Below are 13267 nucleotides of genomic sequence, written 5' to 3' on the forward strand. Positions count from 1 at the left end.
AAGAAAATGGCTCACAACCACTTTCTCAAGGGCAATTAGGGATGGGCAATGAATGCTGGCTTTGCATGCGATGCCCACATCCCATGAAAGAATTTTAAAAAAACAAGGTTCCTTTCATTTCATGGTCAAACACAAGAAAACCATGGGAATGAGTACATGTCGATTTCTTTGAAGTGGAAGGGAAAGAGTATTTTGTTTTGGTCAATAGACAAAGCAAGTCGATAAATGTTGAGTCTATGCCCAATACCACAAGTACCAAAACTTGAGAAGTTGGTTTGTAATTTGTGGGTTGCCAGAGGTGTTGGTGTCAGATAATGGCCCACAGTTTACGTCGGAAGAGTTTGAAATATTTCTGAGTAAGAATGGAGTCAAACACACTCTAATGCCACTATACTACCCAGCATCAAATGGTGCTGCAGAAAGAAGTGTAAAAATTGTGACGAGGTCTTTGCAGAAGTATTTGTTAGGTGACCGATTTATAATTTCCATATTTCTTTTCGACAGAGGTGAAACAATTTTCTGCTCATTTGCAGAATAACCCCACAGTCTACAACAGGTTGCTCACCTTACGAGTTAGTGTTTAAACACGCTCCTAGGACAAGGATTAGTTTGTTTAAGCCTGACGTCAAAAGAAAAGTAAGAGAAAAGCAAGACAGAATGAAGATGAGTCAGGGTACATGAGGCATGAAACTTAGTTAGAAAGTTCTGTGCTCGTCAAAAAGTCATGGTGATAAACTGCTGAGGTGATAAGGAGAAGTATGTGTTTGGAGTTGTAAAAAGATTAGGTGCATTCACATATTTAGTGAGGATCGTAGAGAGACTCTGTCAGTGTCAAGTAGATCATTTCCTTGAAAGTGGAAATCTGTCAAAAGGAGAGCATGAGAAACCTCCTATCATCCAAATTCCTGCAGTCCCAAATGAAAGTCAGAAAGTAAGTACAACTCGCAAAGAAACTAAAAGTTTACTGGTATCACAGAATCCACCGGTACAGCAAAATGAGTCAGGGCCTTTGATGAAGACTAATAAATCAGTTTCACAGTCCCAACCATTAAGTGGAGTTGTTAATCAAAGTCAAAGTTCAGGGTCGACACAGTCTGGGATGTTGGGAGAGCAGAGTCAAGCTATTGGAAATGGAAGAAGATACCCAGACAGAAAGAGAAAGAAGCCAGATAGGTTAATTGAAAATATGTAGGAAGGAAGAAGAAATAAGTTGTTCTTTTCATTACTTTTTGTCAAATGATATTTTTTGTTAAAGATATACTGGTATTAAGGAAAACAATTTTTTTTATATGTACATGACTCTGGAAATATCGATCCTTTATGTTTTAGTTGTGATTACAGTAACAAGTATGCAATCTGACCTGTTAAATTTCAGGCATTGTTGCTGTATTCTGGGAATGACACATGCACCATTTTACCTTTTAATGTATAAGTTGTTTTTTTAAGTGATGAGGGAGTGTAGTATATTGTAATAGCTGAGCATTTTGTTATACTGCCCTCTCTGTTGGGGAGGTGTAAATAACGTTAGTTCAATAATGACTGTTTGCTGTGTGTCCACATGTTAGTCTCACTGAGTGAAATACACAACACCCACAAACAGCATTGTGAGAATGACCAGTTAATCTGTTTTGTAATGTTGATTAAGGGATAAACATTGGTCAGGACACCAGGGAGAACTCCCCTGCTCTTCTTCAAAATAGTGTCATAGGATCTTTCACATCCACCCAAGCAGAAAGTGCTGCTGCTCTTCTGATATCTGTTTATCTTTATCCAAAACATTCCAACAGTCAAAGGAAATAATTTAATCTGGGACTCACCCAGTAGCAAACAAGCAGCAGATTAAAGAGCAGTCATCAGGCAAACAGTGACAGACTGTCTGATTAGGAACACAGATAACCTTAATCACAATACAATAGACTGTAATAAATAGCTTAAATTAACTGGAATATATAAAATTTATAGGCATGATTAGATGCATATGATTATTACAAACAATGAGTGTTAGTACAGCAAGTGTTGGCCCAGTAGATTTAAAAGGATAAGCACAGGGGAAGCAGACCAGTGAATTGTAATCAGTTATTATGTTAGAATGAGCTACAGTTGATGAGAGCAGAAGTTGTTCTGTTTACTCCCGGAATATTTGGAGCACCTTCTGTTAGGTTTGGCGATAAGATGTGGCAGAGAGGGCTCAGTGTAAGGTAAGGCCAATCGATCCTGTGGTTTGTCCTGTCCATTATGTTCATTGATAGGACCTGTCAGAATGCACTCTCTCTGGGAGCAGCAGCAGAACCTGCATGATCTCCAGCAGTGTAAGTTTCTTTGAGTGTAAGCAGTGAGTGTTGGCGGCCATTATAATATGGAGATGACCAAAGTCGACGGTGACCCTGTTCTTATTCAAGTTCCAAGCTTGTATGCACTCGCTAGCACACGTTACTGTGTCACAACCAAGAGTGGGAATATGTTTTTTGCCTAACCTGCCCCAGGGCTGGGACCTGTTGTAGCTCTCACTATAATCCTGTTGGAGTCAGCATTCAATCAGTGCTGCCCACTCCAGACAGGCCTAACCAGTAGAGATTTTTTGTTATTTTTTTCCTGGAATATGAGTGTCGCAGGCAAGGCCAGCATTCATTGCCCATGCCTAACTGCCCTTGAGAAGGTGATGGTGAGCCATCTTCTTGACCTGCTGCAGTCCTTGGGGTGTAGGTGCACCCACATTACAGAAACAACCCGGAGCAGTTTTCCGGATGTAAAGCATTGGAAGAAATGTGTTGTCTCATGTGTCGTCAGGCATGGAGAGACAAAGTGCTAACTCAGCACAGAACATCGATGGGTCCAGAGAGTGGCTCCATGGCACAGCTCAGGCCCACACTGAGAAGGGCATTTACTTAATAAGCAATTAGCAAAGAATTGGACCATTTTCACCTCCCTCCATCCTAGGAGTCAGACTATACCTCTCTAGCTTTCATTCAGTCAGGAATCAGCCAATTCTTTATTGAGTACCTAAGTGTGTAGCTATTGGTGCACCAGTGGTGACACCAGTACATTATGATGTCGACATCACAGAATAACTTTTCGACTGATTTGGTCTCCTACACAGAGCTTCTCTCCCTGTGGCGACATCAGGAAATCCATCCACAATAACTGGAAAATTATGGATGTTTCATGATAGTTCCCTCTGTGCTCATTCATAAAAACAGCCCTCAAATCCACGCCCAGTGGTAAAAATTCATTGTAAAAATATTGCAGGGTAGAGGAGCCAAAACTCAGTCTAATTTGGCTGCCAGTGTAACCCAGTTTAGAGAACAACTTGGGCAGCAGCCCTTTAACAGCTGGTGTGTGTCCTGGTGATGATGCAGCTTCAAACGAGAAGAAATATTCGCTGTTAGGAGCATTCTCTCCTTTATTATTTGTTTGTGGGTGACATCAACAAGCCATTATTTCTTACCCAAAGAGAGTGAAGTTGGTCTTCACCAGGAGCCCAAAGTGACAGCTGCACAATATATACAGTGCCGATTTACAATGTGCCAATTTACACCATACTATACCAATTTACACCATGCCAATTTAAACCGTGCCGATTTACACCATACTATACAAATTTATACAATGCCAAGTTAAACCGTGCTAATTTACACCATGCCAATTTTTCTTCTTCTTCTTCTTCTTTGGCCTCCTTGTCTCGAGAGACAATGGGTAAGCACCTGGAGGTGGTCAGTGATTTGTGAAGCAACGCCTGGAGTGGCTATAAAGGCCAATTCTAGAGTGACAGGCTCTTCCACAGGTGCTGCAGATATAATTGGTTGTCGGGGCTGTTACATAGTTGGCTCACCCCTTGCGCTTCTGTCTTTTTTCCTGCCAACTGCTAAGTCTCTTCGACATACCACACTTTAGCCCCGCCTTTATGGCTGCCCGCCAGCTCTGGCGATCGCTGGCAACTGACTCCCATGACTTGTGATCAATGTCACAGGACTTCATGTCGCGTTTGCGGACGTCACGACCTTGCCGATTTACACCATACTATACAAATTTACACAACGCCAATTTAAACCGTGCTGATTTACACCATGCCAATTTACACCATACTATATAAATTTGTAAACGTGTGAAGCGGAATGTAGACTGGTTTCAATCTCACTTTGAAGAGCTGGAACCTGTCATAGCCGTGAAGTGCATTGCACTGTTGAACTACAAGAAACCCCCCAGCGAGTTAACATCTGTAGCACTTAAAGCAGCCGGAAGCGCTGCACAAAGAACAGCCAGGCGCTGCGCAAACGACTGCTGGCAACACCTATGCAGTCATATTCAGCTGGCCTCCGACACTGGAAACATCAGAGGAATGTATAATGGTATTAAGAGAGCTTTTGGGCCAACCATCAGGAAGATCGCCCCCCTCAAGTCTAAATCAGGGGACACAATCACTGACCAACGCAAGCAAATGGACCGCTGGGTGGAGCACTACCTAGAACTGTACTCCAGGGAAAATGTTGTCACTGAGACCGCCCTCAATGCAGCCCAGTCTCTGCCAGTCATGGATGAGCTGCACGTACAGTAAACAAAATCGGAACTCAGTGATGCCATTGGTTCTCTAGCCAGCAGAAAAGCCCCTGGGAAGGACGGCATTACCCCTGAAATAATCAAGAGTGCCAAGCCTGCTATACTCTCAGCACTCCATGAACTGCTTTGCCTGAGCTGGGACGAGGGAGCAGTACCACAGGACATGCGCGATGCCAATATCATCACCCTCTATAAGAACAAGGGTGACCGCGGTGACTGCAACAACTACCGTGGAATCTCCCTACTCAGCATAATGGGGAAAGTCTTCGCTCGAGTTGCTTTAAACAGGCTCCAGAAGCTGGCTGAGCATGTCTACCCTGAGGCACAGTGTGGCTTTCGAGCAGAGAGGTCAACCATTTACATGCTGTTCTCCCTTCGTCAGCTACAGGAGAAATGCCATGAACAACAGATGCCCCTCTACATTGGTTTCATTGATCTCACCAAAGCCTTTGACCTCGTCAGCAGATGTGGTCTCTTCAGACTACTAGAAAAGATTGGATGTCCACCAAAGCTACTGAGTATCATCAACTCATTCCAGGATAATATGAAGGGCACAATTCAGCATAGCGGCGCCTCATCAGACCCCTTTCCTATCCTGAGTGTCGTGAAACAGGATTGTATTCTCGCACCTACACTGTTGGGATCTTCTTCTTCCTGCTGCTCAAACATGCGTTCAAGTCTTCAGAAGAAGGAATTTTCCTCCACACAAGATCTGGTGGCAGGTTGTTCAACCTTGCCCGTCTAAGAGCGAAGACCAAAGTACGGAAAGTCCTCATCAGGGAACTCCTCTTTGCTGACGATGCTGCATTAACATCTCACACTGAAGAGTGTCTGCAGAGTCTCATCGACAGGTTTGCGGCTGACTGCAACGAATTTGGCCTAACTATCAGTCTCAAGAAAACGAACATCATGGGACAGGACGTCAGAAATGCTCCATCCATCAATATCGGCGACCACGCTCTGGAAGTGGTTCAAGAGTTCACCTACCTAGGCTCAACTATCACCAGTAACCTGTCTCTAGATGCAGAAATAAACAAGCGCATGGGAAAGGCTTCCACTGCTATGTCCAGACTGGCCAAGAGAGTGTGGCAAAATGGTGCACTGACACGGAACACAAAAGTCCGAGTGTATCAAGCCTGTGTCCTCAGTACCTTGCTCTACGGCAGTGAGGCCTGGACAACATATGTCAGCCAAGAGCAACGTCTCAATTCATTCCATCTTCGCTGCCTCCGGAGAATCCTTGGCAGGACCGTATCTCCAACACAGAAGTCCTCGAGGCGGCCAACATCCCCAGCATATACACCCTACTGAGCCAGCGGCGTTTGAGATGGCTTGGCCATGTGAGGCACATGGAGGATAGCAAGATCCCCAAGGACACATTGTACAGCGAGCTCGTCACTGGTATCAGACCCACCGGCCGTCCATGTCTCCGCTTTAAAGACGTCTGCAAACGCGACATGAAGTCGTCAACAGTGCCATCAAGCAGCACTTGGTTAGTAATAACCTGCTCAGTGTCGCTCAGTTTGGGTTCCGCCAGGGCCACTCAGCTCCTGACCTCATTACAGCCTTGGTTCAAACATGGACAAAAGGGCTGAACACAACAGATGAGGTGAGAGTGACTGCCCTTGACATCAAGGCAGCATTTGACCGAGTATGGCATCAAGGAGCCCTAGCAAAACTAAGGTCAATGGGAATCAGGGGGAAAACCCTCCGCTGGCTGGAGTCATACCTAGCACAAAGGAAGATGGTTATGGTTGTTGGAGGTCAATCATCTGAGCTCCAGGACATCACTGCAGGAGTTCCTCAGAGTAGTGTCCTAGGCCCAACCATCTTCAGCTGCTTCATCAATGACCTTCCTTCAATCATAAGGTCAGATGTGGGGATGTTCGCTGATGATTGCACATTGTTCAGCACCATTCGTGACTCCTCAGATACTGAAGCAGGCCGTGTAGAAATGCAACAAGACCTGGACAATATCCAGGCTTGGGCTGATAAGTGGCAAGTAACATTCGTGCCACACAAGTGCCAGGCAATGACCATCTCCAACAAGAGAGAATCTAACCATCTCCCCTTGACATTCAATGGCATTACCATCGTTGAATCCCCCACTATCATGGGCTACCATTGACCAGAAACTTAACTGGACCAGCTATATCAGTACTGTGGCTACAAGAGCAGGTTAGAGGCTAGGAATCCTGAGGCGAGTAACTCACCTCCTCACTCCCCAAAGCCTGTCCACCATCTACAAGGCACAAGTCAGGAGTGTGATGGAATACTCTCCACTTGCCTGGATGGATGCAGCTCCAACAACACTCAAGAAGCTCGACACCATCCAGGACAAATCGGCCCGCTTGATTGGCACCCCATCTACAAACATTCACTCCCTCCACCACCGACGCACAGTGGCAGCAGTGTGTACCATCTACAAGATGCACTGCAGCAATGCACCAAGGCTCCATAGACAGCACCTTCCAAACCCGCGACCTCTACCAACTCGAAGGACAAGGGCAGCAAATGCATGGGAACACCACCACCTTAAAGTTCCCCTCCAAGTCACACACCATCCTGACTCGGAAATATATCGCCGTTCCTTCACTGTCGCTGGGTCAAATTCCTGGAACTCCCTTCCTAACAGCACTGTGGGTCTACCTACCCCACATGGACTGCAGCGGTTCAAGAAGGCAGCTCACCACCACCCTCTCAAGGGCAATTAGGGATGGGCAATAAATGCTGGCCTGGCCAGCGATGCCCACATCCAATGAATGAATTAAAAAAAAAATTTACACTGTGCCAATTTACACCGTGCCAATTTACACTATAGGCTGGATTTTATCTGCAGCGGCATACATTGAACTCAGTGGCCTTCAGCCACGGAAGTGCCGCCGAAGAGCCTGTGCGATATTATGCGCGGGGGCTCATTTAAATGGAGGGGGTGGTGCGGCCGCCCCCAATGATGTAGAGGGGTGGCTGACACACCCCTGGCAAAAGCGTCCGGTTCCACTGCACCAGTGACAGTGCATTTTTAGAGGGTTTAAAGCCCTTCACTTACATTTCCATGTTTAAAGTGTCAGGTTTTGAAATACTTTTCAATAAAATGTTATACACACTTCAAATCCCCTCTCCCACCCCCTCCATGAATAATCATTATTAGTATTATCATGAATAGTCTTATTTGTCTGACCTCACCCCAAAAACATTAAAGTTGCCACATCAACCTTTCACCCCTGAGCTTTCTTTCCTTGAACCTAAGAAATAAGAAATAACAAGGGAAAGAAGTCACTGGTGGGCGTAATCTATAGGTCCCTAAACCGCAATGGGGCACAGTATAAACCAGGAAATACTGGGGGCTTGTAAGAAAGGTACGGCAATAATCATGGGTGATCTTGATATGCATATAGACTAAATTAATCAAATTGGCAAGGGTAGCCTCGAGGGAGAGTTCATTGAATGTATTAGAGATTGTTTTTTGGAGCAATATGTTGTGGAATCAACCAGGGAGCAGGCTATTCTGGATTTGGTATTCTATAATGAGGTGGGATTAATTAATGATCTCATAGTTAAGGATCCTCTAGGAAAGAGTGATCATAGCATGTTAGAATTTCAAATTCAGTTTGAGGGCGAGAAACTGGAGTCCCACACTGGCGTTCTGCAGTTAAACAAAGGCAATTACATAGACATGAGGACAGATTTGGCCCTAGTTGGCTGGGCAGGAAGACTAAAAGGTAGGACAGTTGATGAGCAGTGGCAAATGTTTAAGGAGATATACAATTCCTCCCAACTAAAATATATTCCAGAGAGGAAGAAAGATTGTAAGAGGGGAAAAAAACATCCATGGCTAAGCAAGGAAGTTAAGGATAACATAAAGACAAAAAATAAGGCATACCATATTGCAAAGGCCAGTGGCAGTCTGGAAGATTGGGAAACTTTTAAAGATCAACAAAGGGTTACTAAAAAAGTAATAAAAAGAGCAAAGGTAAATTATGAAAGAAAACTAGTGCAAAATATAAAAACAGACAGCAAAAGCTTCTATAAGTATATGGAAGGGAAGAGAGTAGCTAAAGTGGATGTCAGTCCCTTGGAGGATGTTACTGTGGAGTTAATAGAAGGGAACACAGAAATGGCACAGACACTAAATCAGTATTTTGCCTCAGTTTTCACAGTGGAGGACACTAGTACCATCCCAATAGTAACAGATAATGCAGAGGTAATAGAAAGGGAGGAACTTAGAACAATCATCATCACTAGGGAAAAGGTACTGAGTAAACTATTGGGGTTGAAGGCAGACAAGTCGCCAGGACCTGATGGCCTACATCCTAGGGTCTTAAAGGAAGTGGCAGTGGAGATAGTGGATCCATTGGTTATAATATTCTAAAATTCCCTGGATGCGGGAAAGGTTCCAGTGGAATGGAAAAAAGCTAATATAACACCCTTATTCAAAAAGGGGGGGGGCGGGGAGGAGGCAGAAGTAGGAAACTATAGAACAGTTAGTTTAACATCTGTCATTGGGAAATTGTTAGAATCCATTATTAAGGAAGTAATAACAGGACATTTATAAAGTCAAAACGCAATCCATCAGAGTCAGCATGGTTTTATGAAGGGTAAATCATGTTTGACAAATTTGCTGGAATTCTTTGAAGAACAAAGAACAAGGAACAGTACAGCACAGGAACAGGCCATTCGGCCCTCAAAACCTGCGCCAATCTTGATGTCTGCCTAAACGAACACCTTCTGCACTTCCGGGGCCCATATCCCTCTATTCCCTTCCTATTCATGTATTTGTCAAGATATCTCTTAAACGTCGCTATTGTATCTGCTTCCACCACCTCCCATGGCAGCAAGTTCCAGGCACTCACCACCCTCTGTGTAAAAAACTTGCCTCGCACATCCCCTCTAAACTTTTCACCTCGCACCTTAAACCTATGTCCCCTACTAACTGACTCTTCCACCCTGGGAAAAAGCTTCTGACTATCCACTCTGTCCATGCCACTCATAACTTTGTAAACCTCTATCATGTTGCCCCTCCACCTCTGTCGTTCGAGTGAAAACAATCCGAGTTTATCCAACCTCTGCTCATAGCTAATGCCCTCCAGACCAGGCAACATCCTGGTAAACCTCTTCTGTACCCTCTCCAAAGCCCCCACGTCCTTCTGGTAGTGTGGCAACCAGAATTGCACGCAATATTCTAAGTGTGGCCTAACTAAGGTTCTGTACAGCTGCAGCATGACTTGCCAATTTTTCTACTCTATGCCCCGACCGATGAAGGCAAGCATGCCGAATGCCTTCTTGACTACCTTATCCGCCTGCGTTGCCACTTTCAGTGACCTGTGGACCTGTACGCCCAGATCTCTCTGCCTGTCAATACTCCTAAGGGTTCTGCCATTTACTGTATTCTTCCCACCTGTGTTAGATCTTCCAAGATGCATTACCTTGCATTTGTCCGGATTAAACTCCATCTGCCATTTCTCCGCCCAAGTCTCCAACTGATCTATATCCTGCTGTATCCTCTGACAATCCTCATCACTATCCATCCACCAACCTTTGTGTAGTCCGCAAACTTACTAATCAGACCAGTTACATTTTCCTCCATATCATTTATATATAATGCAAACAGCAAAGGTCCCAGCACAAATCCCTGTGGAACACCACCAGTCACAGCCCTTCATTCAGAAAAGCACCCTTCCACTGCTACCCTCTGTCTTCTATGACCAAGCCAGTTCTGTATCCATCTTGCCAGCTCACCTCTGATCCCCTGTGACTTCACCTTTTGTACCAGTCTGCCATGAGGGACCTTGTCAAAGGCTTTACTGAAGTCCATATAGACAACATCCACTGCCCTTCCTTCATCAATCATCTTCGTCACTTCCTCAAAAAACTCGATCAATTTGTGAGACACGACCTCCTCTTCACAAAACCATGCTGCCTCTCGCTAATAAGTTCATTTGTTTCCAAATGGGAGTAAATCCTGTCCGGAAGATTCCTCTCTAATAATTTCCCTACCACTGACGTAAGGCTCACCAGCCTATAATTTCCTGGATTATCCTTGCATGTAACAAGATGTAACAAGTAAAGTGGATAATGGGGATCCTGTAGATGTAGTATATCTAGACTTCCAGAAGGCATTTGATAAGGTGCCGCACAAAAGGTTAATACACAAGGTAAGATCACATGGGGTTAGGGGCAATTTATTAGCTTGGAGAGAGGATTGGCTTACCAACAGAAAACAGAGAGTTGGGATAAATGGGTCTTTTCTGGTTGGCAAGATGTAACTAATGGGGTGCCACAGGGTTCGGTCCTCAGGCCCTAACTATTTACAATCTATATTAATGAATTGAATGCAGGGATAGAAGGTACTATAGCCAAATTTGCAGATGACACTAAAATAGGTGGGATAGTAAGTTGTAATAAAGAAATAAGAAATTTACAAATGGATATGGATAAGTTAGGTGAATGGACCAAAATTTGGCAGATGGAGTTTAACGTGGATAAGTGTGAGGTTATCCATTTTGGTCGGAAGAATAGAAAGGCAAATTATTATCTAAATGGAGAGAAACTTCAGAGTGCTTCGGTGCAGAGGGATCTGGGTTTCCTCGTTCATGAATCACAGAAAACTAGTATGCAGGTGCAGCAGGTAATAAGGAAGGCAAATGGAATTTTGGCATTTATTGCTAAAGGAATAGAGTATAAAAAGTAGGGAAGTGTTGCTGCAACTGTACAAGGCATTAGTGAGACCGCACCTGGAGTATTGCGTACAGTATTGGTCCCCTTACTTGAGGAGGGATGCAGTTGCATTGGAGGCAGTTCAGAGGAGGTTTACTAGATTGATTCCAAGGATGAGGGGTTTGTCTTATGAATAGAGATTGAGCAGTTTAGGCCTTTACTCTCTAGAGTTTAGAAGAATGAGAGGAGATCTAATTGAGGTCTGTAAAATGATTAAGGGGATTGACAAAGTAAACGTAGAGAGGATGTTTCCTGTTGTGGGGCAATCTAGAACGAGAGATCATAGTTTTAGGATAAGCGGTAGCAGATTTAAAACCGAGATGAGGAGAAATTACTTCTCTCAAAGGGTCGTGAGTCTGTGGAATTCACTACCCCAGAGTGCGGTGGATGCCGGGACATTGGGTAAATTTAAGGAGGAGATAGACAGATCTTTAATTAGTAATGGTTGAAGGGTTATGGAGAACGGGCAGGAAAGTGGATTTGAGGCCAAGATGAGGTCAACCATGATCGTATTGAATGGCGGAGCAGGCTCGAGGAGCTGAATTGCCTACTCCTGCTCCTAGTTCTTATGTCCCTATGTTCAACCCCTTCCCACCATTCCTCACCCAATCACATTCGTTTTTGCCACCCTGCTCACCCCCGCCCCCAAAATTTTATTCATCCCCCACTCCCTACCAGGTTTTCGCCTTGGAACTCCATACGGAGTTCCGAAGGTGCATGAGGTATGAATGGTGGCCGTAAAATTGACATGGGACGGCTGCCACCCGCAGATGAGTTTATTTGCATATCACTTAGGTTATTTTGATATGCATATGAAGGGCCCACCGCCAGAGGGGCCGCAATGAGGTCCCCCACCACCGGTAATACGGCGGACCCTTCACGAACATACAGGTCGAGGCAGGGCTTTCCCCGCAGAATTTTACTCTGTGCCAATTTACACTGTGCAAGTTCACACCATGCCATTAACACCGTGCCGATTTACAATGTGCCGATTTACACCGTGCCAATTTATACCATGTCAATTTATACTATGCCAATTTACATTGTACCAATTTACCCTGTGGCAATTTACACCATGCCAATTTACACTTTACACTGCCCAATTTACCCCGTGCCAATTTAAAGTGTGCAGTTTCACACCGTGACAATTCACACCATGCCAGTTCACTCTGGGCCAATTTACACTGTGAAAGTTTACACCATACCAATTTACACTGTGCCGATTTACACTGTGCCAATTTACAGTGTGCCAATTCACACTATGCCAATTTACACCATGCCAATTCACTCTGTGCCAAATTACACTGTGCCAATTCACACCATACCAATTTACACTATGCAGATTTACACTGTGCCAATTTACAGTGTGCCAATTCACACCATACCAATTTACACTGTGCTGATTTACACTGTGCCGATTTACAGTGTGCCAATTCACACTATGCCAATTTACACCATGCCTATTCACTCTGTGCCAAATTACACTGTGCCAATTTACACTGTGGCAATTTACAGTGTGCCAATTCACACCATACCAATTTACACTGTGCCGATTTACACTGTGGCAATTTACAGTGTGCCAATTCACTCTGTGCCAAATTACACTGTGCCAATTCACACCATACCAATTTACACAATGCCAATTCACTCTGTGCCAAATTACACTGTGCCAATTCACACCATGCCAATTTACACTCTGCCAACTTATACCATGCCAATTTAAACTGTATCAATTCACAACATGCCTATTTACACCGTGCCAAATTACACTGTGCCAATTTACACTGTTCCAGTTCACACCGTGCTAATTTACACTGTGCTGATCTGCACTGTGCCAATTTACACTGTGCCGATTAACACTGTGCCAGTTTACTCTGTGCCGATTTACAATGTGCCAATTTACACTGCCCCAAATCACACTGTGCCATTTTACACTGTGATGATTTACAGTGTGCCAATTCACATCGTGCCAATTCACACCATGCCAATTTAAACT

The 13267-nt window shown here is 44.4% G+C and overlaps 1 protein-coding gene across 1 annotated transcript; it reads left to right on the top strand.

Annotated features, from left to right (window-relative positions):
* Positions 1-12427: 12427 nt before the first annotated feature.
* Positions 12428-12994, top strand: LOC137384046 (uncharacterized). Its single transcript, XM_068057609.1, has one exon. The coding sequence runs from the start codon at positions 12428-12430 to the stop codon at positions 12992-12994; it is 567 nt and encodes a 188-aa protein (XP_067913710.1).
* Positions 12995-13267: the final 273 nt, after the last annotated feature.

Source organism: Heterodontus francisci, chromosome 25 (assembly GCF_036365525.1).
Source record: "Heterodontus francisci isolate sHetFra1 chromosome 25, sHetFra1.hap1, whole genome shotgun sequence".
In the NCBI taxonomy this organism is placed as follows: Eukaryota; Metazoa; Chordata; class Chondrichthyes; order Heterodontiformes; family Heterodontidae; genus Heterodontus; species Heterodontus francisci.